The sequence below is a fragment of the Ammospiza caudacuta genome, chromosome 21 (assembly GCF_027887145.1).
Source record: "Ammospiza caudacuta isolate bAmmCau1 chromosome 21, bAmmCau1.pri, whole genome shotgun sequence".
Taxonomy (NCBI): Eukaryota; Metazoa; Chordata; class Aves; order Passeriformes; family Passerellidae; genus Ammospiza; species Ammospiza caudacuta.
This window is the reverse complement of record NC_080613.1, coordinates 1,794,337-1,822,215: the sequence shown is the minus strand read 5'-3', so window position 1 is coordinate 1,822,215 and position 27,879 is coordinate 1,794,337. Positions and strand designations below refer to the sequence as shown.

General features: G+C 51.5%; 2 protein-coding genes across 7 annotated transcripts in view; one reads left to right on the top strand and one right to left on the bottom strand.

Moving 5' to 3' along the window:
- The window catches only part of DAB2IP (DAB2 interacting protein), a 154,732-nt gene extending 136,490 nt beyond the window's left edge, over positions 1-18,242 (top strand). For all 6 annotated transcript variants that reach the window (XM_058818140.1, XM_058818139.1, XM_058818138.1 and 3 more), the window contains 8 exons: positions 1,263-1,499; positions 2,969-3,170; positions 3,331-3,509; positions 4,651-5,524; positions 7,675-7,827; positions 10,684-10,886; positions 11,467-11,554; positions 12,957-18,242. In XM_058818140.1, the coding sequence (XP_058674123.1) occupies positions 1,263-1,499; positions 2,969-3,170; positions 3,331-3,509; positions 4,651-5,524; positions 7,675-7,827; positions 10,684-10,886; positions 11,467-11,554; positions 12,957-13,124 (2,104 nt within the window). In that variant the 3' untranslated portion in view covers positions 13,125-18,242. The remainder of the gene's footprint in view (positions 1-1,262; positions 1,500-2,968; positions 3,171-3,330; positions 3,510-4,650; positions 5,525-7,674; positions 7,828-10,683; positions 10,887-11,466; positions 11,555-12,956) is intronic.
- A 5,229-nt stretch (positions 18,243-23,471) lies between these two features.
- TTLL11 (tubulin tyrosine ligase like 11) overlaps positions 23,472-27,879 on the bottom strand; it is a 33,986-nt gene continuing 29,578 nt past the window's right edge. The window contains exon 9 of the mRNA XM_058818296.1: positions 23,472-26,540. Within this exon, the coding sequence (XP_058674279.1) occupies positions 26,239-26,540 (302 nt within the window). The 3' untranslated portion in view covers positions 23,472-26,238. The remainder of the gene's footprint in view (positions 26,541-27,879) is intronic.

The following is a 27,879-nucleotide window of genomic DNA, read 5'->3' as shown; positions in this document are numbered from 1 at the left end:
ATGACATAATTTGGACATCTGGAAAGTTTCAGTGTAAGCAGAATTTCAGCATGTGGAAGCTCATTACTGGGAAGTTGGGTAATGAATTATGGGCCCCTTTGTCACATAAAGCCAACGATCCAGGTTCCATCCGCTGACACAATCAAACTTCCAGGGCTCCAGCCTGTGACGGGAACGTGCGGGTGCTGCATTTCAGGGGTTGCTCTCCAGTCACTGCACAACCTGTCGTGATCATTCAAGCCTCAAATTGCTTAAAGGATTCTCCTGTTTCTGGGCAAATACCATGAAGTGAAAGGGTTTTGTCCAATTGTGTGGATCAAGCCAAAGACAGAAAAGAATTTATCCAGCCAAAGACATTGGCTAATGTTATTTGTAGAGCTGGGGATAAAAAAGCTCATGGGGGTGAAAGTGTGAAGGCAGCACAGAGCAGAAGCTGAACAGGATGGCAGCATTTTCCAGGCACTTGCATGGAGTGTCATCGCTATGTCAGAAGGTCAGATGGCCTGGAATGGAGCCCAACCCCCCTAAATTGCTGTGGTACCCCCACTGTCAGGGAACAGCTCTGGGTGTGACACAAGGACAGTGGTTCCTGGCCAGGGCACTGGGATCTGTGTGCCAGGGACACTGGGACCAGTGGCCAGCCCAGTGCCAGCCTGCTTGTGGGTGGGAGTCTCCAGCTGAATAAATAACACATGCTGGGAACAGGATGAGGCGGGAGCAGGGAGCTGGGGAGGGCCGAGCAGGAACAGGCAGCAGCTCTCCAGAGATAAGGGCTGCTGCAGTGAGCGTTTGGTGGCCCCCAGGGAATTCTGGCATCCGGGAAAGGCAGGCTGAGGTCTGTGCAGCTACAAGGCTGGAGTAACTCCGGTGGGGCTCTGTGTTTGTACTAGGCACAGTGGGATTTGATCCAGGTGCTTGAACAGGAGTATTACAGTTTGCACAGCCCCCCCTGCAAGCTCCAGCTGTGCCCGAGATTCCAGTGCTGCTGGTGATTCTTCAGGAGATGCTCTCCTTGCTGGCTAAGCTTCCTCCAGCTCAGAGTACCCCATGGCACAGCCACTGAGTGCTGAAGAGCTTCTGTGCACAGTTTGTTTCATATCCCAGTCTCCCCAGTTTTCTGGGATCTTGGCATCCAGCATAAGGTCCAATAGAAGCTGCTTCTCTCACAACTTTACAGAGCAGCTTTGCTTTTTCCCCTAGGTGGTTTGAGACTCCTGACACTCCTGCCCTGACAGACACTGCCTGTCCTTGTGTCATTTCAGCGTCTTCCCAAGAGAGCTCAAAGAAGTTTTTGCCTCGTGGAGACAGGAGTGCAGCAACCGAGGCCGGCCCGACATCAGCGAGCGGCTGATCAGCGCCTCGCTGTTCCTGCGCTTCCTGTGCCCGGCCATCATGTCCCCGTCCCTGTTCAGCCTGCTCCAGGAGTACCCCGACGACCGCACCGCGCGCACCCTGACCCTCATCGCCAAGGTCACCCAGAACCTCGCCAACTTTGCCAAGTAAGCCAGGCTGTGGGCAGGGCAGGGCTGGGGAGGGACAGACTCCGGCTGCGTGGGCAGAGCCACGGCGCCAGCACAGAGTCCCACACTTGGCCACTCCTCTCCTCGCTGGAAAGGGCCTGTTTGCTTCCTGTTGGCTTTTTCCCCACATCTCTCTGGGACTTGTTCCCTCGCTGTCAGGTCAGAGAGATCATTCAAGTTTCCAAAACAGGACATGTTTTATGAGCAGGAAAACAGGCTGTTTTGACCACATGGACAAGCAGCGGGGTAGCAGTGGGGACTTTGTCCTGTGATGTCCTGCAGATGCAGGACCAGAACCTGATCAGCAGCAGTGATGTGCTCGGCTCAGGAACTGTTCCATCCCTCCTTTGAGCTCTGGGACCTTCCCTGCTATTAAAATGCAGCTGATTGAACTGGGAAGGGCTGAAAACAGAGACACCATCAATTTCTAACTAAGCCCATTGGTTTGATGGAAACAAAGCGAGAGATTTCTGAAAATCTTTCCACTGGCTGTAGCTCTGAGCTACTTATCCTGAGCTCTGATAACAAAATGATGAGCTTTCTGAAACATGAATGGACAGTTTCTATCTAAAGCTCCTTAGATCTGGAAACTGGCTTAGTGCTCACACTCACAGTCAGCAACGCACAGACGCGCCTGCAGACACGGGCAGGAGATGTACAAGTGTGTTACACTAGATGACAGAAATTCTCTGTACTCCTGACCAATCCCTAACTAAAGGGTTTTCATGTTTCCAGCACTTTGCAGGAAAGGCTCTTTAACTAAGCTGACATTAGTCAAGCTGAAGTGATCAAGCCAAGCTGTCCTGTGCATGGCACTGGGCCAGGCCTGTCCCATGGAACTGCTGGCACAGCACCAGCTGCTGCCAGGACAGTCCAAGCATGAGGCCCTCCCTGTTGTGCTCTAAATCAGACAAAATGCTGAGGGTGAAGAGCTTGGAGGGCAGAAGGAGGTGGCAGGAAGCCTGAGGGGACAATGGGGCTGGCCCAGCTGCAGGGGTGGCTCTCCAGGGTGATCCCAGAGCAGTTGTGCTGGCATTGCTGGAGAGTGCCGGATTCCTGCCCCCATCTGTCACTGGGCTCCAGTCGGCTGAGGGTGATTGCTGTGACAGCATCTTGATTTCCAGTGACAGGTCCTGTTCCTGGAGGCTGTGCCCTGACCCAGCAGTCAGACACTGGGTTACCAAGAACTCCTTTGTTTCTCCTGCTTTCACCTTTGTTCCTGATGTGCAGATCCCACACTGATGAGGGCTTAGCTGGATCAGGCGTGGGTTAATTTTGATTCCATGGTCAGTGAGGTGTCCCAGGTGCCTGCTCACAGCCCAGGGATTCCAAAGGCTTGGAAGGGTTGAGATGCCAGAGGAAGGTTCTTAGCTGTGTTGTACCTCCCCTTTCCATGGACTGCAGTTTTTTTCCTGATTTAGCTGAAATCTGTGTTGCTCTCTCAATAGGTTTGGCAGCAAAGAGGAATACATGTCCTTTATGAATCAGTTCCTGGAACATGAATGGACTAACATGCAGAGATTTCTCCTGGAGATTTCCAATCCTGAAACCATCTCAAACACAGCTGGCTTTGAGGGCTACATTGACCTGGGCCGGGAACTGTCCACGTTGCACTCACTACTCTGGGAAGTCATTTCCCAGCTGGAGCAGGTATCCAGGGATGGCAGGGGCAGCTTTGGGGATGGGAAATGATGGAGAAAATGTTGTTCATGTGATTCTCTGAAGAGACCCTCCAGCAACTGGCAAAGCCCATAGCTCTCTAGCAAAAAGCACAAGATGGTGGTGGTAATTGTTCTCTCTTTCTGCCCAGGGCACTGCCACCAAACTGGGGCCTCTGCCCCGGATCCTGCGGGACGTCAACGCCGCTCTCAGTAACCCGGCCTGCGTGCAGGTGTCGGTCACGGCTGAGCACGCTGCCTCCACGCCCAGTGCTGGCAACAGCATCTCTGCAGGGCTACAGAAAATGGTCATAGAGAATGACTTATCTGGGTAAGAGACCAGCGGGGCCTGGCCACACACAGGGACACACAGGACAGGCAGGCAGGGACAGGCAGGACAGGGTGCAGCTGATCCACTGACCAGGCTCTCCCATTGCAGGAGTGGTGCTGGATGTAGTTCACTGCTGAGCAGTGATTCACAGACACAGTCACCCACATACTTTTTGGCCTGATTAAGTAAGGAGTTTCATTCATGGGGAGGATGAGGCTTTTGCAGACCTCTAATATTTCTGTTTGTGGAAAATAAAATGGAGCCCACACAAACGGAAAGCGTGTGCTAGTAAAATAGTTTGTAAGTGGAAACTGCATAATATTTAACAGTTTAATTAGGAATGAAAGGCAGCAATGGCACTGGACTTGCTCTAATCAGAGCTTTCATCTCTAGTGCCTCCCAGCATGAGGTGCAATTATTTAAATCCAATGCTATGGAGGATCTCTGACAATATGCTTCCCCTCCAATACTTGCTTACAATGCACCATCTTTGATCAGCAGAATATTCACATGAAGCTACTGCAAAGCTCTTTCTTCCTATCCCCAAGAAATCAATATTGCATGAATGTGCATTGCAGCAGGAGTGGGGGGATAACCTTCAGCTGCCAGGCTTTAGCTCTGCTGTGTGAGCACTCACTGACCTGGGAGGCCTGGTGTGGACCTGGCCCCCACAGTGTTCTGTGCTGTCCAAATCCTTGCCAGTGTGCCCGCATGAGCTTGCTGCCCAGGTACAGAGCAGGCACATGGGACTGGCATGGAGACAGCCTCCTTTGGGAGCAGGAAGGGTGCCACACACGGACCCAGAGCAGAGCAGCCCCCAGGAGTGTGTCCCTGAGCCTCGTGACAGTGCAGTGCCCTGCGTGCACACACTGCCCTCATTCACCTGCCCTCACCTGCCCATTCCCAGGCCAGCCCGGGGCTCCACAGCACCCTCCCCACTCCTCACGCTGTCCCTGGCTGAGCCAGCCCTGCGCCTGCTCCTGCCAGGGCTGGGTCCTGTCCCTGTCCCCATCCCTGTTCCACACAGCTGCGCCACCCTGATTTCTGAGTGATTTCGTTTTCCTGCTCTGGTGCAGCATTCACAACTCTTCTTTTTTGTTTTGTTTTCCTCTCCTCTTCTTACGCACTGACTTCCCCGCAGTCTGATAGATTTCACACGGTTACCATCTCCAACCCCTGAAAACAAGGACTTGTTTTTTGTCACAAGGTCTGCTGGGGCCCAGCCCTCGCCTGCCCGAAGCTCCAGTTACTCAGAGGCCAATGAGCCCGACGTGCAGATGTCTAATGGCAGCAAGAGTCTGTCCATGGTGGACTTGCAAGACAATCGGCTCTTGGACAGCGGGGCCAACGCGCCCGGCACGGCCGACTCGCTCAATGACAGTCAGTCATCCCTGGGGCAGTTGCAGGGCGTTTGGAGCACACGGACTCAGCAGAACAGCGTGACGGGCATGGCCACCGTGCGCCGGGTGGGCCAGACCCCCACCACGCCGAGCGGCGAGAGCGCGCCCGGCCGGCCGCAGCTGCTGGCGCCGCTGTCCTTCCAGAACCCCGTGTACCAGATGGCCGCCGGGCTGCCGCTGTCCCCCCGCGGCCTGGGCGACTCCGGCTCCGAGTGCCACAGCTCGCTCAGCTCCCACAGCAACAGCGAGGAGCTGACGGCCAACAAGCACGGCTTCGCCGGCCCCGCCGCGGGCGAGGACTTCTCGCGCCGGCCGGGGGAGCTGGCCCGGCGGCAGCTGTCGCTGACCGAGAAGGGCGGCCAGCCCACGATGCCGCGGCAGAACAGCGCGGGGCCGCAGCGCCGCATCGACCAGCCGCCCCCGCCGCCCCCGCCCGTCAGCCGCGGCCGCACGCCGCCCTCCCTGCTGAACACGGTGCAGTACCAGCGACCTTCCAGCGGCAGCATGATGTCCTCTTCGCCCGACTGGCCTGGCAGCGGGGCGCGGCTCCGGCAGCAGTCCTCCTCCTCCAAGGGTGACAGCCCCGAGATGAAGCAGCGCACGATGCACAAACAGGTGAGTTCGGGCCCTGGCACTGAAGGGGCCAGGTGGGGTTAGCCCATGGAGATTGCTGCCATGGGAGGGGATGTGGCTCTGAACTGCCACATCAGTGCCAACTCCATAGTGGCATCACATGTGGGGATGTACCTCGGCTCTGGCACCTCTGGCCCGAGACAGAGGCCCCCCAGGGACAGGAACACAGAGCAGCGTCCACTCCCGGTGTCCCTCTGCCACGTGGCACACTGGAGCGTGATGGTGGTAGGTGGCAGAGGCTCGAGGGCAATGGCAGCCACGCCGCTGTCCTGCGCTACCATCTTGTCACTGCTTTGCCTGTCCATGCCCAGGCTTTCATCCCATGCCATAGCCAACCCCGTGCCATCCCCCAGGCTTGGAACAGACCCTGATCTCCTGTCCCTGAGAGCCTCCCTGCTGCTGCTCCCATCCCAGGAGTCCAGGGCACTCCTGCACATTCCTGTTTGCTCTGTGAGACCCTCTCGTAGGAGCGGGGAGGAAGGAGCCCAGAGCGACGTTCCCGCTGGGATCCCAGTTCCAGACCACGTGCTGGGCTGCACAGAATTCCATCCCACTGTCCGTGGAGGTAAAATGGAAGGCAGTAGGTCACAGGCCTAAGGCCCTCTGGATGTCCTGCCATGGACAAATGGTTTTTATAGTGCTCATTTATTCACTCTACATTTCAAAACCAGCCCTACAGAACATTATCACAGTAAGAGCTCTGTGCCTAAAGAAGAGTTGTAAAAGAAAAGCAAACATGGAGACTGGACAAGCAGCAAGAGCCCACTGCACCCAGACCCTGAGTTAGCTCAGGCCGTTCTCCAGCCCTCAGTGTTGCTGTGTGTGCCTCTCCCACACAGCAGCTGTGGAGCCTGGTCAGTGCTGCCCACGGAAGGTTGTTCATGCTCCCATCAGGGGCCACTCCGTGATTCCGGTATCGATCCGTAAGCGCCAGCATTAGCAGCAGCAGCCTCTGTGTAACACAATCAATGCTTGTTAGGGACAGAGGGCACAGAGCTGTGCAAGCAGCAGAGGCCTGGATGTAGCAGGGTTTCTTCCAGGAAAACAAGGATTCTCCAGGTGGCCATCGGAAAGCTCTGGCCAGGTTCTCTTCACAGAAGATTCCTCCACCCACGCCTGTGGTCCTCACAAAGTTTCTCTTCAGACCTGAAGTCTCAGAATGCCTCTCCCACCCTCACTCTGCACATTTTATTTGCATGTTGGCAGCATGAGGATGTAGCCACCAATGCTCATGAGCCAAGTCTGATGCTTCTGATTCATAATTCTGGAGGTAGAAGACCAGACTGGAAGATGGCATGGGAAAGCCCCTGACCCCAATGAGGAAATGAAACCATTCCCCACTCCCGACACAGAACCTCCTGTTCTGCTGCCTGACAGTGACTGGGTTTCTAGATCCTGAAGGAGAAAGTTTCTGACATTTCTGATTTGTTAACTTGAATTCTCAAGTCATTAACTTGAATGACCAAGGCATGCAGATCCCATGTGTTCATCACACTGTTTACTGCAGCTTATAACAAGGCAAGATGGAAGGGAAATAGCTGAAGAGTGACTTTCTTGTGTTGTGGTTGGAAAATATTTAGGCAGTGGCACTGGCAGTCCCTGCCCAGGCCAGGACTGAAAGCAGCAGACGTGGCTGTAGCTCACTGACCATGGAACATCACTAGTAAGTGATACTGAGCATTCAGACCTCTTCAGCATCCTCAGTGCAGCCTCGGCTGAAAATAAACTTTTCTTCTCAAAGAAGGTACCTGTACAGTCATAAAGGAGAGTTTCAGATCTTGTTTTATGGAATCCATGGAAGCAAAGATGGCTCATAACAAGATGAAGACTTGAGAGAACTTTGCTCATGGAGTGAAAAAACCACATCCAGCCACTCTGCTCACCTGCAGGATCTGCTCAGACACCGGGGCCATGACTTGGAGCAGGTTCCACTGCTTGACCCAAAATAATGTCCAGCTGCAGAACAGGAGTTGTTCCTGTTCCAGCTCCAGCTGCTCTGGTAGCTCAGCCTGTTGCTGTCTGAGCAGCATGGGAGAGGGTCTGCTTGGAAGGAAACTCTCTCTCTCCAGCTTCATGACCATTTGTGTTACAGGTTTTTCTTTTGTCATGGTTGTATCATTGTTTCATTGTAGGCCCCTTCTCCTGTGAACCCCAATGCCCTGGACCGCACTGCTGCTTGGCTTTTGAATATGAACATGCAGTTTTTAGAAGATGAAAGCATTGACCCAGATTCCAAGCACAGGGATAAGCTCAGGAATAAGGACGAGCTCAGCCAAGCAGAAAAGGTAAAACCTGATTGGATTGAAACAAGTTTCTGAATAGAGAGAGGATTTCCTTGAATGTTATCCCCTGAGCACCCTGGGGAGAAGGTGGGCTGTGTGCAGGTCCCTGTGCAGCAGAGGGGCCAGGTTGCTCCCTGTCCTACTCAGCCTCCCAGGGAACTTGTGGGGAACGTTTGGGAGGCTTTCACACCCTCAGTGACTGGAATCACCTTCTGATGAAAGCAAGTAAGAAACACAGGAGCCAGGAATCAAGTGTTGATGCTGCCCTGAAACAAATTCTGCAGCCAGCCAGTGCCTCTTACTCTCCCCATTCCAAGTCACCCAGCTGCTGGGAAGATTAAAAAAGGGATTTAGCACAGTTGTAACAGAGATGGAGTAAGGCACAGGCAGCCTCCTGCCTCACAACAAGGCCATGGAGCAGGAAGCAGCTTCCATGTCAAAAAGCTGTTCATAGACCTAAAATTAAGCCCAAATTTTGGTCTCATAGACAGCACTGGTGCCTGAGGTGACTTTGTGGCACTTCCACAAGGTTATGGCAGTGTCACACACATCAAACATGGCCAGTCCAGGGGTCTGCCAGGAAGCCATGAGCAGAGTATTCAGTCTTGGCCCCTGGGCACACAGAGACTCTGTGCCTCTGAAGCAGAGGGGTGCTGCTCCCTTCCCCTCCTTCCTGGGCAAGTCTGGGGTAGGAGAAGCTGGGAAGAGACAAAGTAGGCCTGGCAAGGATGAAAAAGAGGGATAAAAATGAGGATCCAACAGACAGAATCTGGGAAAATCCCATCTTTTCTAATTGCTGCTTCTGCAAGGTTATTTCTCAGCAGCCTGGCTCTGCCAGGATTGTGGCAGTTGAGCATCAAGAGCATTTGGGATGTTTCCTCAATGTGCTTCTCTTCTATCACACCAGCACTGCAGACATCATCCCTCCCGCAGCCCCTATTCTGTTTCTCAGCACAGACGTGTCTCTGGCTTTGTTCCAGTAGCCTTCCTGTGCTCATTCTGCTGTGCTGTGTCATTTGGGGGCTGTCACCTCTTAAACCCAAGGAAAATGCTGAGGGCAGGAGGTGTAGGAGCCAGGAGGTCCAAGGTAGCAGCTCCCAGCTGCCCCAGGAAGATCAGGGCAGTTTTGTGGGTTCAGCCCATCCTGACTGGCACAGTGGTGGGGTTACAAACTCTGATGGCACTGCAACATCCCCAGTGCCTGCCCCAAGCCCAGCAGGAGCCCCCTCAGGCTGTCTCATTGCCATGCAGCATCTCTCCTTACTCTGCTGTCCCATCAGTCACTGACATTCAAGATCACCATTAGCATAACCTCTCTCCCCATCACTGTAAGACCTGAATGGTAACTGAGAATGAGACAGGAGCGACTCCTTCGGGCTCTGAGGCCTCTCCTGCTCTCCTCTGAGCTCACTTACGCTGCTCCTATTTTAAGGCTAGGGTAGGTATTTAATCTTTCCTGTTCAAGCAACTCCCTGCTGTCTGACTTTAGTGCTACTGTGCAGCTTTGTTCCCTCATTGCTTCAGGTTCCATGTGCAAGCCCTGCCGTTGCTGTGCTGCAGTAAGAGCTTTGCTAAAGGAAAACCGCCTCGCTCCAGTACTTTTGCAGTTCAGGAAACCATCAGCTTCCTAAGTTTTCAATCCTCTGGAGCTGCAGTTATTTTTGCAGTGCAGTGCTGCAAAAATATTTGCAGTTATTTTTGAGTGGGGTGCTGGTCAGTCCCCAGCATCAGCCTGGCTGCCCTCCCCTCTCCCTAGGGCTGGTCTGGAGTCCCACAGTCCAGGAGGACTCTCAGAGCTGGGACATGACCCAGCCCATCATTGCAGGGCCTACCCAGCTATGATGGCCAAAGGGGAAAGGCCAAGTCAAGACACAACAGAGTGCACTTCTCTCAGTTCATTAATTGTAGCTTTAACAGCCTTCTGACTCACATTGAAGCCTTTTTCCTGTATCTGACTTTAAAAGCAACGTGCTACATTATCAGCTGCATGTTAATTATTCTAAAGTTATTGCAGTTGAGATGCTTTTTTAAAAGACTATGTCCAAATATAATTTTTTGAAATTAAAACAGTTTTCTTGTGCACACACTCACTGGATTTTCCTTTAGCAAAGCAAGTTTACTGAATGCTGTGCTGCCGCAATAGCTGAACCCAGTTTTACCGAGTTCAAAAGCTCTTAGTTTTTTTAATTGCTTTATGTAATTCTGCTGCTGATTTATAGCTTCACCCAAATGAACAGTACAACTGTGGGGTCTTGGCTTCATGCAGCAGCTCTTCTTGGACTGAACCCTGGTTTGATGTCTGAGTTAAATGCTGGGCCCCAAAAGGGAGCAGTGCTCTGTGCCCTGCTCAGCCAGCACGGTGCCCTCGGTTCGATGAAGGGTGCAGAGACAGCAGTGTCCTGCATTTGTCCCTGCCCCTCGGGCCTGGCACCCAGCCTGCCCAAAGCCCCCCCGTTTATTGCTGCAGACCGAAGAGCTCCTGTGTGAACCCCAAGCCCCGCGCTGCAGCCTCCCTGCCTGTGCGAGCCCCGCGCTGTCGGTGTGAGAAGCTGCCCGCTGCCTTTGCCAGGCCCGCTCTAACCTGCATTTCCCCTGTGAAATGCCAGACTCTGCTAACTGCCCACTCTGTGCACCTGCCAGCGAGCTGCCCGCCCCGCGGACCCGGCATCGCCCCTGGCGCCGCGGACGAGACGGAAGAGGAGGTGTCGGCGAGCGGGGTGTCTGATACGGGTTTGCAGCTCTAGTCTGATACAAGGACAGGGGCTGAGCGGGCTTGGGGGAAAGCCTGGCCAGGGCAGACCCTACGAGGTAACGTGCCACGTGTGTTCTCTCCTCCTGTGTCTGTCCCTGCGCGCTCAGTACCAGCAGGACCTGGTGGTGCTGCAGGACAAGCTCCGCATCTCCAACAAGAAGCTGGAGGAATATGAGACTCGCTTCAAATGCCAGGAGGAGACGACGCAGAAGCTGGTGCTGGAGTACCAGGCCAGGCTGGAGGAGAGCGAGGAGCGGCTCCGGAGGCAGCAGGAGGATAAGGAGATCCAGATGAAGGGCATCATCAGCAGGTACAGGGAGATGGGAGTGCTGGGGATGGCAGTAAGGCAGGGAAGCCTGGCTGGCATTAGAGCTCACCCCTTCTCAAGAGAATCAGGATTCTTTGGAGGTGCAGGCAGGTTTCACATATGGGTTTTCCCCTCAGTGTTACCTGGGACAAGGAGAACCCTGATGTTTTCCTGATGCACAAAGGCAGAATTTCAGGAGGGGAGAGTTTGGAGGCTCTGGCAGGCTTGTTCTGTTCATATAGCTATGGCTCTCATCACCATCTCTTATCTGGAACTCTAAATCCCTTTCTCCCACCCAGTGGGAAGTGGTTTACACTGGTCCAGGGCTGTTTCAGTGCAGCATGTTTCACCTTTACCTGAGCCAAGCCCACTTAGTCCTTTCAGTCAGCCCTCACCACTGGGTCAGCCTTTGCTGTGCTGTCACTTCAGCTTTGGGGCTCCCTGCTAGAAAAAGCTTCTGGGAAGAGTGAGAGCCAAGAAAAAAAGCTTGGTTTGTGGATAAGAGAAGGCAGAGTGTGAGTGTAATACCTGGGTTTAGCAGAGCCCAGCCAATGTAATTTTTCCTTGTGTGCTCGGCTCCCAGACTGATGTCGGTTGAGGAGGAGTTAAAGAAGGACCACGCTGAAATGCAGGCTGCTGTGGATTCCAAGCAGAAGATCATTGATGCACAGGTGAGTGCCCCATGCCAAAGGCTGCAGCAGGACACAGTGGCTGTCACAGCTGTGTGCAGCCTTGGAGCGTGGCACAGAGGGCGTGGGGTGGCAGTCTGGGGAGGGATCATGCCCACAACTTAGTCTGTGAAAGGATCCCATCCCCTGGAGCATTGCTTGGTGCTTCGTGTCCCAGTAATGCCTGGGTCATCAGAACCTGGACACAAGGAACACACAGCCTGCCCACAGCCAAGCCTTTGGATTGTGATTTGCAGGATTGGGAAGCTCAGGTACTGCAATCAGTAACAGTGGAAGAGGAGCATCACATGATGGATGCAAAACACTGTGCTTGGAAAAGAAAATATAAAAATACAGCCCATAATCTTTTAGGCTGTCTAGAGACCACCATGTCCTCACCAACCAGGCCTCCCTACAGCTTGTGGCTTACAAGTGATAGTATATTCTGGCCTTACACTTAACGACCCTATTGATCACTACTTGGGACTAATTCACTGTAGAGCTAATTAAAAAGAAGACAGTAGTAATTTTGTAAAAAAAACCCCAGCTTTTCTGGGGAGGAATTTGTTCAAAGCTGCTAAATCATCCATCCTGTTCTGTTCCACACTCCAGAAGAGCCCAGCAGACCCTGGGTGTCCCTAAGGTGCCAGTGGTGGTACCTGCAGCCTCCCAGCAGCTCTGGGACCTCCTCCTGTCCCCTGCACCTTGTGGGGTACATGTGAGGTTCTGACCGTGCCCCTGCACGCTCTCTGCTCTTCTCTTTCGGTCACCTCAGGCTGTACATGTGTTGGACATGTTCCTTGCTGGACTTTCAGAGTTACACACAAGCAACTGCTCTGTCCCTGAGCTGGTTCTGTTCTGCTCGTGGCAGTCATAGGATGGCATTTGTTCAGTGTCACAAAGAACAGGAGTGGTGGAATCAGGCTGCAACTTTGGAAGCTCTTGCTCCCATCCTTACAATGCTGTAATCAGTGAGAGCTGCCGTCAAAGACAGCCTGGGAGGCTACAAGTCATTTAAACTATTAATTTATACTAATTAAATACTGACAGGAATACTATCTTGGGAGAGTTTGGGTTTAGAAATGGAATCCTACCATATTTTGTAACAGCTGAGTTAGAACAAACAGTACAGTGTATAACAGAATAATTAGAGCAACTGTCTTACCTCCATTTTCATCAAGATCCTGAAATAAATGTAGCTCACACTGCACAGGCAGGGGATATCTGTAGCCCTGCAGATTTCAAAAAGTGCTGTGTAGTACTTAAACCCCCCCTCTGCCCCCAGGAATGCCAGAGAGAAAGGTCCTGGTCCAAAAGGCCTCGGGGTCACTGTCTTGGGCCGACATCCCAGAGGGACAGGGCTCGTTCCTTTCCACTGACCGTGCCCTCTGCCATTTGCTTGCAGGAGAAACGCATTGCTTCCCTGGATGCTGCCAACGCACGGCTAATGAGTGCCCTTACTCAGCTGAAAGAGAGGTACAGCATGCAGACACGTAATGGGATCTCCCCCACAAACCCAACTAAATTGCAGATTACAGAGAATGGAGAATTCAGAAACAGCAGTAATTGTTAACGCGCGGAGGGCGCTGCCGCAGGAGAGGCCTGGCCGGAGGGACCGTGCGCAGCAGGCGTGAGCCGCGGCTTCAGAGAACGGCTGCTCCCCGAGCACCAGCTCCTTACTGCGGACGGCGCCGACTGACCCTGCTGGGAGATGTCCTGCCAGCACTTTGAGGGACGGGAATGTCGAGTGTGAGATGAGTGGCATAAGGAAATAACATATATCTGAGAATCGCTGTCACTGGTGGATTTGAGTCAGTGTTTAATGTTCAAAAAAAAGTAACCTTTTCCTTCTAAACTGCCCAAAGGATATGCCTCACCCCTCCCAGCAAGGAGTAACGTCCTTGTCATGCAGTAAGCGAAATAAAGGGAGCTGGGCAGAGCCTGCAGCAGGCAGGGGCCCAGTAGGTCCAGTTCAAGTGTGCTGCTGGATGTAGCGTCCGAGGGACGGCAGCAAGGCCTGGCCCACTCCTCCTGTGACTCCCCCGGAGCACAGCCCTCCCAAAGTGAACCCCAGCCGAGCCCAGCATCCTTCCTGGGGGCTCTTGTGAGGCTGCTGACTTTCACAGCATCCACAGGGCATTTATGCAGCTAATTAGTGTTTGATTAACTCCGCCCATCCAGGGAGCACAGTGCAGATGGAAGGTCAGGGCGGTGTGGTGGCCAAAGGGGTGCTGTGTGGGGAGCCCCCGTGGCAGGGGGGCAGGACTGGTGCTGCTGGGGGTCCCTGGGCAGCCCAGGGGCACAGAGCAAGGCCAAGGATGTGGCACAGGAGTGGAGGGAGGAGCTGGCACCTGGTGAATGGCAACTCGATTCCTTTGGACAGCTTCTGTTCTCTCACAAATAAAGGGGAAGAGTTTTGTAAGCAATAGCCCCAGGCATTGTCCCACGCACACTTCCTGCCACAGAATAAAGTGAATGTTGCCTGAGCTTGGTCCCCGAGCTGTGATTGAGGGACAGGGGCTGGATTTGCTGGTGCCTGTTGTGGTAGAGGGGGAGAAAGGGGGCTACGTGGAGTGGCAGCTTCCTGCTTGATCAAGGGTTCATTGTGGGGATGGAATGCTCTGTGCTGAGAGTTTTACTATTTCTGGGGAGAAAAACAGACAAAGAAACAAGAAAAAGCCCTGAAGAACCATGAAGATCGGTAATTGTATTTCTTTTCTTTCACAGTATGCATTAGAAAAAAAAAGATCCCATTTTCTGGAATACTGTCCTCTTTAAATTGGGAATGAGCACTGCATGGAAATTAACCGGCTTGAAGAATGTAAAACATGGTCATAAGGGAGTAACCACCAAGAACAGCAGCCACCACCGAAAGGCCCCTTGTCAGGAGCACTGTGCAGGCATAAGCCAGGATTAGACTTTCCCAGCTTCGGCACAGACACGTTGAGCTCAGCTGGGGCGCCCCTTCAGGGGGGCTGTGCCGCTGACCTGCCGCCACGGTGTGCTCGTGGGTTTGTGCTTCCTGCAGTTAGCCCTTCACAAGTCCCACTCTCAGAGCAGGTCCCTCGTACCGAGAGCCACAGGTTTCTCTGAGACATGGACAGTGTACAGTGTACAGGACATCTGCCTATGCTCCCTCTAAAGGTTAACACACTGCTCAACGCCTGTCCTAGCTCCTCCTGCCATGTGTAAATGTACAGCCCAAGGGACTAGGATGTTCCCTGAGCTCTGCTCTGCTTAGGTACCGTCTCCAGCCTCACACTTCCCAGGCTGCCTGAGCAGGACACTGCCAGTAAGCTCTGCATTGCCGTGCTGCCCCGCAGCCGTAAGGCTCCTTAACAGCATTCTTCCTCATGCAATCGTTTGCAAAATTTAAGATGCTCTTTTTTCTACACGTTTTTCTGGTCCCTGGAAGCCCTGGGCAAGCCCAGGAGGAGCGAACGTGTTGCACTGAGGTCTCCACACCCCGCCAACACCTGCCGAGGGGTGCAGCACACAGCAGACCCCAAACGGAGCTCCTCAGAGCAATGTCATAACTCAGTACTTATGGCAAGTACAGTCACCTTTGAATTTTGGAGACTAGCACAGATGGCTTTGAAGAACCTCACAAATCTGGTTACAACTGGAGAAAGACCCAGACAGGTTAGGAATATACAGGGTACTGTGAACCGTTGGGTACGTAGATTTACACCTGCCACTGTCTCAGAGTCAAATACGTAAGAACCCTGCAAAAAAGACTATTTTAAATGCTTTTGCCCTAAGATGCCTGTTTAGAGCTGATTGTTTTGAATTCTAAGTATTTGTGTTGCGAGAGACTGGAGTTTTTCAAGACAGAAGTGACATAGAGGAATGGAAACGCTAACAGGGCATGGGGCGGACGCCCCACCAGCGACGTTTCCATTCATACATGGAAGTAATTTTGGGATGCAGTCAGTGCTCTCCGTAAGAGCTGGAAAAAGAAACACCCACAAGCCAATTGTTTAGTGCTGAAGCTAAGCACAGTACATCTTAATCTTCTCAACCACAAGCCAAGGCACTGCTCCCTCCCAGTTTGTGATCTGTCACAAACTCCTGGTTGCCCTCAAACTTGCAAATTACTGAGCACATTGCTCTGCTGAAATAGCAGGAATGTTTAAATCCTTCCACAGCCAGTTATTAAAATCTTAAAAGTTCCAGTGCCAACATCTTCTGGAGTTGATGCTTAGTTTCCAGAGCCAGTACAAAAAGAAATTTAAATCAGGATGAAGTCTCGTTACAGTAGAGATTCCCCCCTGTTTTTCCCTATTTCCTTTTTCTGCAACTGTCAACAACTGGACCTAACCATGACTCTCCCCTAAAAAGGTCTGGGGGCAGGTGTTCAGGCCCAGGCTCAGTTCTGTCCTTCAGTTTATGTTTCTGTTATTTATAAGCTGTACATTTCTCTGTGTGTGTGTGTGTGAGTGCAGGAGCCCGTGTGTTCCCTGCCATGGCCTCAGAGCTGGTACCTGGCATAGCAATACCTGGATCCCGAGAGGTGCTGCAGCACCAGAGCAAACCACACTGTCCCCAAGGTTTTGTGAGCGGCTCCATTTCCTTCCTGGTTCTTGCGCTTTCTACAGTGAGAGGCTGTTCTAGTACAAACACGTCAAAGTGTAAACAAAGTAAAAACACTCCAATTTTTATCTTAATACAAGTCTTAATATTTTTTTGTAAATGTTCTCAGTGTTTACTGTACCGTATCTATCTCACTAACAGTTGTATATAATAACTTATTCCTGGTGCTGCTTATTCGGTTGGGATTTGGCTGTATCTCACTGCTGTGTTGGAGAGGTGGGCTCGTGCTGCCAAATCCTGATCCAGACCCATGTTCTGATTCCAGCCTCCTCCCTCGGGGATCTGAGGGAAGGGAGCAAAGCCATGGATCCAGATTTGTGGTGGGCCCACCTCAAAGATTCTGTTTTTAGAGTTTTGATTTGGAGTTTTGTTAAACTGTAGTGAACGCTCCTGAAAAAATGAGCGGGTTTGTGTGAAGGGGGATGAAGGAGACTGAGCGGTATCCCAAGGTCTCTGTGGACTGTAAGTATCATCATCTGGAACAGGGATTGTGGCTTCAGTGCCAAAAGATGGGAGGGACCCCAGTCCTTCCCCATGCCAACTCATAATACTACAGTGTAGTCACCAGCCCCTTCTGCACCAGTTTAAGCAAATCCTGCCGCCATCCAAAGAGTCCAGTGTCACTTTGCATTGTCATTTGAGTCTGGGTAGTTTTGTTTTCACTTCTGCAGCTGTAAAGCACTGATTGCACTGTGAGAACACGTGGAACCCTCTGGTCTGGGAGCCAGTCCCTGAGGTTGCTGCAAGGTTGCAGGACACAGGTTCTGCTACTATGAATACTCCTAAAGGGCAGAGGGACTTGCTGGACCTTAGTGAGGTGTCACAGGCTCTCCTAGGAAAGCAATCAGCAAGGAATCAATCATTCCCAAAGTTTAAATAGCTCATAAGCTTTTTCCTGTTCCTAATGTCCACACCCAGAGGTAACAGAAAATGTGCTGAGGTCTGTTCTGTGATGGACAAGGAGAGGATTTCCAGTCACAGATGGCAGATGCATTGGTGTGTTCAGCCAGGACAGCCACAGGCTGTGGCCCAGGGGTCTGATCTGAAAGGGGCTCATTTACCCAGCACTCCCAGGGCAGGGGGAGCAGCCCTGGGCTGAGGCCTTTCTGGCAGCAGCCTGTGACCAGTGGGTCCAGTAGCTCCCCCACAGTCCCTGCCCTGTCCCACACACAGCTCTGCCTGGACAGTACAAAACAAAGTCCAAAGGGAACACATTCTGTGGCACTGTTCCTAGGTGGACACTCCGTCATTCCCTCCTGCAGTGACTGCTGGGGTCACTTCCTCCCAAAGGTTTGTGTTCAAAGCAGTCCAGGCTGGCCAGGACTGGGAGCTGGTGTGGGGCAGAGCCATGGCCTCAGGGCCACCAGGAGCTCCCTTCAGTGGCCACAGGAAGGGACAGTCCCTGCCATCCCCAGCCTGTCCCTGAGCCTCAGGGCTGTTTCAGAGGAGACTGCTCAGCCAGAAGGCTCAGACAGTGGCACCTGCCCTGCTCTGACCCCACATAAACTGCTGCCTTCTTCTGCCTTTTCCTTCTCCCTTGGGGAAAATCACCCATGGGGGAGTGGGAGGACAAGAGCAGCATGAAAACATGCAGCTCATGGGCTGTCCAAACCAAATCCAATCCTGAGGGCGTTGCACAACATGCAGAAACAACCATGCTTCTGAAAAGGGTGTCACATTCAAGCATTGACTTTCACAGATCACCTGAGCTGTGACATTGCTGTAAATGCTATGTGGCTCTGCATCAGCTTCCAATACCCCAGAGTGCAGCCTCCATGTTCACATATTCCTTTATCATACATCACTGTGTCTTAAGATATACCTCTCTCTGTATATCTGCTTAGGCTGATACTTGTTCCTGATAAGCAGTCGCTATGTTTTATATCCTCTTATAAAGAAAAACAAATCTTTTTTTGTAAGTATGTTTAAAAAACAAAAATGCAAAGTGGAAGTGTTTGCTGAATCTCCTTCAGCTCCTTTTAAACTATGTAATAATGTACAGAGAAAGTTGTTGGTGTTCAAAGAAATGATGTGGCTGTGCAATTTATGTACATTTGCAATTAGAAATATTAAAGATTTATTTAGATATTTTACATAAGTGCTCCAGCACCTCTACTCAGTCATTTCCAGCTTTTAGAGCATCCTGGCACATGCCACATGCACACACAAACCTGTCTTATCTGCCTCCCCAAAGAGATCACTGAAATTTGCTCCCAGTAGAATTTTAGCCCTGACTCCACCACTTTCCCCTCACTTGCTTGGGGGGTGTGACAGCCAGGCCTGCTCCTGTCCCCACCAGTCCTTACAAACCACCCTTCAGCCTCCAGGAAAAGAAAACTTGGAGGAAAGTCATTAAAACCCTGGGCAGCATCAGCACCTCTGCCTCATTAACATAATCATAATTAGCTCCTCTGGAAGAGGTGGAAGTCAGGCTGGCTGCATGGAAATGAGTGGGGATGTGGAGAGCACCTATGGCTGTTCCTGTGCTCACAGGGCTGGAGCCAGGCTGGGCACTGGGCTCCTCCTGTTCCTGTCAGGAACCGGCCCCTGCCCAGGGAGGGAAGCCAAAACCCACCCAGGCCAAAATCCTCTCTCAGGGCTCTGCCATGCCCCTCAACACTGTTGGTTTTGAAGGCTGAGAGAAAGAAAAATGCAGCCCTGGAAACACACAGAACCTCCGAGAACGCTGCAAGGAGGGTTAGTCAAAACCACCTTGACTTGAATAAAACCTCCTTAGCGGCTGTTGGGCTTCATTAGAGCAGAGCTGAATTCCCAGCCAAAACCACCCAGAACGTCTCTGTGCCCCTGAGAGCTCTCAGCATCTGCGGCTCCGCAGCCCGGCTGCAACCGCTCCCCTGGGCCCCGGCAGACGGGCAGGGCTGGGAGAGTGAGACTGGAACTGCAGATCAGCAGCCAGAGCAGCCACGGGAACACGGGGCCGGGGAGGCTGCGGAGTGCAGATGTGTTTGCTTGAGGTTTTTTATCTGGAGAGTCATTGTAGCACAAGACTTATCAGCAGTAATGATGTTCCAGTAATTGCACCCTTAAAGTACAGGGTTTGTTCTGAGTTCAGTGAGAGTCACCAGCCCATGAGCTGCTCCTGGTGCCAGGCAGCCCCTCCAGCACAGCCCAGGCAGCACCCCAGGCAAGGCTGAGGTGCTCCCACTCCATTGTCCCAGCTAAGCCCTGCAGCAACTGGCAGCAGGGAGATGTCAGAACTGGGCATCTTCAAAACACAGGAATCCTGCCCACCACAACTGAGGACAGTGACAGCCAGAACAGTGGCCACTGACAGCTGAGGAAGGGCCAGCATTAAGCCAATACTTGCCAAGCTGGGGCTGCAAGAGCACAGAAGAGCCTGTTTGCTTTGTCAGTGGGAGGAAGACAGGGAGGTGCAGAGATGAGGCTCATACCTAGTGAGGGAAGGACAGGAACAGCTTGTGTTGGCTCCTCCAGTAACAGTCTCTGCTCTGCTCCTGACATGCATCTTTCCCTCACAGCTTCCCAAGCCCTTCACAAGCAGTCAGCTCCCACTCCACTGCAGTGGGTGAATGTCAGCATCCTTATTTTCACAACAGGGATGTGCAGTAGGAGCACAACTTTCCCAAGGCCTCCCAAAAGCTACAAAAGTCAAACAGCTGATTTTCCTTCCGCCCCCACCACCTTCTGTGTGCAGCCATCCCACACACAGCAGCCCAGGCTCCTGAGCAAACATCCTCTGGAGAAGTAATTCAAAGCCAGGCAGTAAACAAACCTCCAAAGCCTTGGCCCCAGAGACGCGAGCGCAGCCGCTCCCTGCCGGAGAGTCAATAACGACAGGAGAGCAGAAAGGAAGGAGCTGGAAGAACAAGAGTCATTAGTGGAAACTTGTTGTTTGTGCTAATTAGATCATTATCTGGAAACTGCTATTGATGTTGCTATTTTAGCTCCTGCTGCTGTTCACAACTTTATTTTATCCATGTCTATTGACTGCCCACACTCATCCACATCCTGCCGAAAGGGCCGGCAGTGCCGCCCACAGCCAGCCAGGATGGAGATGGTTTGTGTCCCGTGCCAGGCAGCACCTCCCTCCTCACCCTCACCGCAGCACCTGCAGGGTCCTGAGACACTCAGGAAAAATGTTTCCCAGCTTGTCACATTGTGCCCTGTGCTATTATTGATCTTAGTCAGACAGTGGATCGTGTTACCTGGTTATTAAGTGAGAGGAAGAGAGAGGAGGACTTGCACACCTGTAGGATTTCTGCCATTTCCAACCTGACAGCCAGCACAGCCCCTCAGCACATAAATGATTTTGATGCAGGCCCCGTACATGATCAGCTTTCCCCATTGGTGGCATGAGCCATAATTGAATAACCTCAACCATTTGATTTTTGTGCTACATCATCAATGAGTGAAGCCTGAATAACAGAGCTCCCAAGTTGACTGACTTTGATTTATTACAGTCACTAACTGTTCTTCCTCCTGAAAGCCACAGCCCATCCTCACCCCCTGAGTGAGGAGAGCTGTGTGCTGGGGGACTTGGGCTGATGGGAGGACAAACATGAGGCTCAGCAAACCACACATCAGGGAGCTGGTTTGCCCCCAAAACTCTCAATCTCCCTTTCTCCTCCTTGTTCACCAATGGATCTGAACCTGACCTGCAGAAGGGCTTTTGTATTTCCACTGATGAGGCAGAGGGAAAATTGCATCACATCACCACAACAGGCTTTCAATTTTGTCTTTTACTGCAATTTCACACGACTTTCACACTACACCTGCAGTAAACTCAGCAATGACAAAAGTGAACTTAATTCTGCCATCAGAACTCCAAAAAAACATTTGTCTCCCACACAGGCAGTTGAGGCAGAGGGCAGGGGACATGGTGTGAGGACACTGCCCCATTCCCGGGCCGTTCCTGAGCACACGGATGTGCCACATGCCCCTTGGCACTCAGGCTGGTGACAACAGGCAGGCAGAGCACCGTGCCCTCCCGCATCCCTTGCTGCCAGGAGCACTCACTCCCGCTCCCTGACACTGGCTGCATCTGGGGCAGGCTGAGGAACGGGAGTACCGGGAGGCGTCAGCAGCTGGCGGAGGTGTGAGGGAGGCCAGGCTGCCTCCAGCCATGCCGCGGAGCCACCGGCGCTCCTCGCTGAGCTCTGCTTAACACACTGCCACACCCCCCCGCTGCACCGCGAATGGAAACGCGCTCCGATAAATCACCTCTAAGTTAAAAGCCGCCATTAGCTATTAGCAAACACCGCAGGCCTGTGGGCCAGGGTAATTCAATGTGATATGCTTGGGCATGCAAGGTAATAGGTTCCAGCTGAATACCATGTGATACAATCTCTTCAATGGGAGGTTAAATGAGGCTGAGACAGAGACCAGATGGATTTATCTGGGTAGCGCTGATGATTTTTTGTGTGTGTGCTTAAGGTGAAGTGAAGGTAAGTAAGGCAGAAGTAATCAGAGAGAAAAGCACGAGCTGGGCTGCGTGCGGTTGGGAAGGGATAGCGGGAGCTCGGGACCTCACTCATCCTGCTGGAACAAACCAAGCGAGCTGGAGGATGCTCTCCAGGCAGAACAGATGGAAACAGCCAGAGAGAAATAAATACTTTATCAATTTCCCCTTATGGAGGAACAACCAGAGGGCAAAACGAGACAAGTGGAGCGTAGCTGGGCAGATGTAGACACCTCACTGCTATTTCAGCAGGAATTTGGAGCCCAAACACCATCTCTCATCCACCCAGGACATCTGCAGTGCGCAAAGGGACAGAGCCAGTGTGCTCTCTCAGGCTGAGGGGTGGCTGCAGTGCCCATCAGTGTGGCCAAAGGAGGGGCAGCTCCATGAGCAGAGTCAATACCTAAGAAAATCAAGTGCTCAGCTTTTGCTCGTAGCAGGTTGTTCTTGCTCAGGTGGCCACAAGGAGCTGTGGGACCCCTGCAAGGCACAGCCAGGTGTCTGCAGAGGCAGCAGGACCTCTGAGACAGCAGAGGAAATCCCTCCCTGTGAGGGCGGGCAGGCCCTGGCACTGGTGCCCAGAGCAGCTGGGGCTGCCCCTGGATCCCTGGCAGTGCCCAAGGCCAGGCTGGACAGAGCTTGGAGAAACCTGGGGTAGGGGAAAGTGTCCTTGCCCATGGCACAGAGTGTGATGAGATTCCCCCACACCGAGCTATGCCATGTAGTGATCCCTGTTCCAGAAGGTTCCAATCAACCTCAGCAACGACAGAGACGGGAAGAGGAACAAAGCAAAGCACGTACCAGCTCCTTCACACTCACCACCACCGGCCACTGATAGGCCTCAGTCTAGCACAATGAGGGGAAACCCTGGACATTGCTACGGAAATGCCCCCCCTTCACCCCGGGTGTGCACCGACAATCGCCAGGGCTCCGCGCCCCGGCCGCCCCTTCCCTCACGGCCCCGTCCCGCCCTCACAGCCCCACCGCCAGGAAGGTTCTGGAAGCGCCGGGCTGTGCCTGCGCCCGGGATCCTCCCGGGGAAATTTTCCTGCCCAGGGCTCTTCCGGAAGCCCATGGGGCTCCATCGGGAGGATCTGACCGAGAAGTCACTCCACGGTTCTGCTCCGTGAAACCGAAGGGCATCCCAGGCACCGGACCCCATCCCGTCCCTGCAGAAGGGCTGAGCAGAGCGGGGCTGGCCGGCCTTCATTTTCCGACAACCCCAGCACAGCCTTCGGGAATTCCCACACAAAAGTAGCGCAGGAGCCACGCCCCGGTCACCCCAAAATCCCCGCCTGATCGAGCACCCAGCCCAAGGAAGAGTGCACCTACCCCGCCAGGCTCGGGCCGGAGTGGGACGAGATCCCCTCCTCATCGCCGGGGTTCCGAACGCCGTCACCGTCCCGAGGTGGCGGCCGTGCCCTCCTGAGGGCCCTGAGGGCACAGCCCGTACCCGGCAGACCCTGCCCGCGCTGAGGGCACCCGCCGGGTACAGCTGCGCTGGGCTCTCGCAGCTGGTCATTAACTCTGGGGTCTCCCAGCTGCTCATTAACTCTGTAATTAGCGAGCACCTGCCCCGCCCTTCCTTGTAAGGAAGCGGCCACAGGTGCTCGGCAGGCGGCGGGGTCGGTGTGGGTCTGTGCCCAGCTCCAGAACGCTCGGCAGGGACGGGGTGCGGGACAGGGGACAAGGAGTGCCCAGAGCAGATTGTAGGTGCCTTACCTGCAGCAGCCCGATGCAGAGAAAAAACAAATGCAACAAGGAATCACTGAGCGGGTCTGGGCACATTCAGGCTGCAAAAAAGCCTGCAGGGAAGAGGGTTGAAATTCTGGACTCATTTGCCTCAAATTTTTGTTAGATGTTGTTTTATTCTGATTTCTACTCAAGGATATCAGACCCAGTGTGTCTGATAACAAGAAAGATTTCACTGGTATACAATATTCATATCGTATATGTCATAAATAGAATCATGAGTGCAGTGCTGTGGTATTCTCTGAAGAGAATATATACGAAAGTGCTGTTAAAAATCCAATGCCTTTCCTGTATTGTTTCTGTAGCTAGAGAGGTACCTCAGGATTAACAGATTATCAGTGCATTAGCATTCATATCCTGGATAAAGTGTCTCTGGTCATTTGCATGGGCACACACTGGTAACTTAAAGGCTCTATGCAATTGGATGTTAAATAATATTCAGAGGAAATTGAATTAGACAGGAGGGAAGAGAAATGTGACTGCCATTAAATCTCTAAAGTACATTCCTGGTTTATTCCCTCCCCCCCCAAGAATAATATAGCATTCAATTTTCCAATTATATAAATACATGAACAGTGGATTACTAGAGGCAGATAATTGAATATTTTGACTATTCTACAAGGGACCTTTCATATTTGAAGTGGGAGATGAATAGAGCATGCAGCATCAGCCTGTGGATGCACGAGCTATAAAAACCTCTATTAGATCCAGAGAGTATAAAGGTCTCCCATAGAGAGAGAGATCTTATCAGTGTTCAATATACAATAGTTAATTCATTCCACTGATATCAGGGTGAGCTCTACAATTGCAAAACTGGGATATTTCAGGCCACACATCGTAGTACTTCAAAGGTGCAGGGAAAGGCATTCACAGTCATAGCATTTCAAATCCGACTCCTCTGTAACTCTGTCTTTACAGGACATCAATCATGAGATGAGAGGAACTGTAAGCTATTTTCCAGTAACACACTGCCAATCGCAAGACAAATGTCAGATGTCACAAAAGGAGAAGTAACCATTTTTCAACCTGTGAATGTCTTCAAATATATTACAATGAAAGTGTGAAAAAAATGACCCTTTCAGCTTCATTTGTTCTGACAGGTGCCAGACTTTGGAGTTCTGCATTTTATCTTCATACTGCAATAATCTTTATGACATTTGAACAAGGCTGAGGGCAGTGGCATTAGTTAGTCTACAATTGTCCTCTTATGAACAATACATAAAATTTCAAAGTCTGGCTGTTGAACTAAAAAAGATCATCGACTACTATTTTATTTGTGTTACAGAAAAAGGTAAGGAGAAGGGATGCCCACATCTGAGATTAACACATGCTGGGGACTAGTTTTGTGTGGGCTCAGCCTGACTCCTGCATTGCATTGCCATGCTGCTACTGCCAGTTGGGAAAAACACATGCTGCTTAAATCTGAAATCAGGAAAAAGCTCTACAAACATTCCCTGAAGTGAAAACTCACTTGATGCACCATGTGTGCCTTTAGTCCCTGACTTGAAACAGGTAGACTCCCCCTCAGTGACATATTTTGGGGGCACCAGCCACTGGAACATTTTGACATGGACCTCAGGGAATGTTCTCCAACCCAAAGCTCAGTGCCCAGCTTACAGTTTTGCCATTTCTGACAACATGGAGGACACTAAAACATAAGCCAAGTCATTAACATTAAAAGAGCAGAACAAAGGAGGAAAATCAAGCTCAGATGTAGCCATTCATTATTGCAATAAATGGGAGACCCCAAAGAATTTCACTCAACACCCCTGAAGTTCCAAGTTATTCCTGTCCTTCCAGCCAGTCTCAAGTTCTGCTTAGCCCCCACAAGAAGTGTGAGATCATGGAAGTCATGGTTCATTTCATGGAAGTCATGGTTCATTTCCTGGATAATCAAATCCCTCTGTCCAACTCCAGCAGTACAGCCCAGCAGTTCTGACACAACATCCTTAGATCTAATTCGTACAGAGTCACGCAGTTATTTAAGGAAAAAATTAAGAATATGAGCAAAGACACAAAGAAGATCTGCTCTAGATGTTACTGCAGGTGTCAAGAGGGTAACAAGCATGCAAAAGACAAAAAATGAGCAAACCTAGAATACAGTTAGTTTAGGCTAAAGTCAGTGACAGGGTTGGTTCCACTGGAATTTAGGTGACCTCTTAGGCCTTTACACTGTACAGCTTTCTGCAGAAGCAGTGCTGAATCCCTGAAGACAAAACCACCACTTGATTCACCAAATTTGACTTAAGAAAGTAAATCTCTTTCTGTGAATAAGTGTGAGCTTATTGGTTCTGTGGAAGCAAAAGGATAAACAGTTTTAGTTCTTTAAAAAACTAACAGTACTTGTCATGGCAAAGACATGTACAAAGAAGTAGAAGCCAAAATATTATTTCAGTGCTTTAAGACTGACTTTAAAAAATAAGTACATAGATATTGACCAAATCTGTATTTATTCCAACACCTACAGTCCAAGCCATAGAAAGAAGAGAGTCAAGGCCTGAAGTCTGACCACAAGTGCAGTTTCAGATTTCAGTTCTCCAGTCTGGTATTTGTGACTGCAGTTCCTTCCTTGGTTGCTGTGACATGTCCTGTGCACACAAAGCAATGTAATTCCTCAGTCAGTGCAGACAATGCCATGATGCTGGTTATCATCCCGTGTGGGTTGGTCCTTTTCCACACACAGGATGAATGCACAGTTTGTCACGGGATGTACACAGTAAATCCCACAGAGAGGTGAAGAAATAGTCATTGCCAGAGTCATTATTTGAAAACGGGAGGTTGCAGTAGACTTTTTGGAAAAGCATAAATAAAAAATACAGCTGAAAATAAATAATTGTCACTCTGAAATGGAGGGATTCCATCGCCAGTCTCTCCTCCAGCAGGACCCGTGCCCGGCCGGGGATTAACTGCCGGTCCTGTCCCGGCACATGAGCGCCCGTAGCTGGTGCGATGATTTCTGCAGCCGCAGCACCTGGGGGCCGTGGGGCCGGGCGGGGCCGGGGCCCGGCGCGGTGCCCGCTGCCCGCAGCGCCCCGCGGGGCTGGGCCAGCCCGCAGCCCCACACCAGGCGCTTCCCGTGCAGCGCGGCCAGGCGGCACTCGCACAGCTCCAGCAGCGACAGCACCTGCTTGTGCAGCGGCAGCGCCTTGTACTTCTTCTGGGCCAGGCAAAAGAAAGCTTCCACAAAGGCTTGCAGACACATTCCTGCAAGGAAAAGGTGCTCACGGGAGGCTGGAGTGCGGCATTTCTAGCAGCCTGCATCCCTCAGGGATAATACTATCTCTTGTTTTTGTGGCAGCAGGGCCAAATGAGTGTGCGATGGGTGTGAACGCAAACAATCCTTCTCGTTCACATCTTTTCCTTTAAATGGCAGCAATCTGGAATGCTCAGAAAGCAAAGAAATTGTCCTTCAAAGACCAAAAGCCAAGGTTTTATTTGTGTCACACTCACTGGGTGTTTCAGGGCAGGCTAAGCCCCAGGCTGGGTTACAGATGGGCGACATTCCCTATCGCTGAGGCAGATTCTGGCTTTGCAGACCTCAGCCTGCAATCCAGAGGCAAAGTGGTACAGCAAGAACCATTTTAGGATATCACACCATTAAACTGATGTAGTATTAGCCTTGATTTCTGCTGCCAAAGTTAAGTTGAAACCAAATGAGACACACAGTAACATACTGAGCATCAAGGAAAACAATCCAGCTGGAGAGAAAAACAAGTTTTTGTCGGCAACTGAATGGAGTCTTTTAGAGACAGATCTGACCCAAAAGGTCACACCAGGGTGTTATTTCAGTCTGTAGCACTAGGAAGGCAACCCCATTACCAAGTATCACCTTAGCAAGATATGATTTTGTTTGAAGCACTACTTCCCTCCTACACAGCCTGTACCAGGTACAAACCCTTTTGAAGGTGAAGAGGCCATTTTTTCACTCATACCCAGCAACTCCACAATAGTTGTTTCAGCTGAATGAAAAACAAACAGCTGAAGAGTGCAGTGCCAAAAAATGTCTCTGCTATAATAGAACTGCTCTACCCCTTCCCACACAAAAGTCTCCTGCAGAAGCCCTGTGCTGCAGGGGAGACTCTTCAGCTGCTGTTCGATCACATCTCACTAATAGCACATTACCAGAGCCAAGGGGAAGAGGAGCCAAGTATTAACACTAATTATTGTATTTAAAACCTTGATGTAATACCTACTCAAACTCTTAATTAAGAAGCCAGACCCCAATTGGTTGTGCAGAATGCCACAAGCTCTCCCAGTTTGAACACACACTTAAAGAAGATTATTTTAGGACGAGATATTGAAAGGTTTGGGGTTTTAACTGTGTTGGCTTATTGATGCTGTAGGAAAGGCACCTTTTCAAAATATGACAATTACATTCTGAAGTATAATTTCTCTCAACCAAGGCTGCAGCTGGGGTCGTTTACGATCTTGGCTGTAGAACAGCTTGCAAAGGAATTGTTGAGTTATCTGAAAGCAGCAGCTGCCAGCTCAGTAAATTATTTTATCAGTCACGGTGAGCTGCAGGCAGGGAAAGCACCTCTGG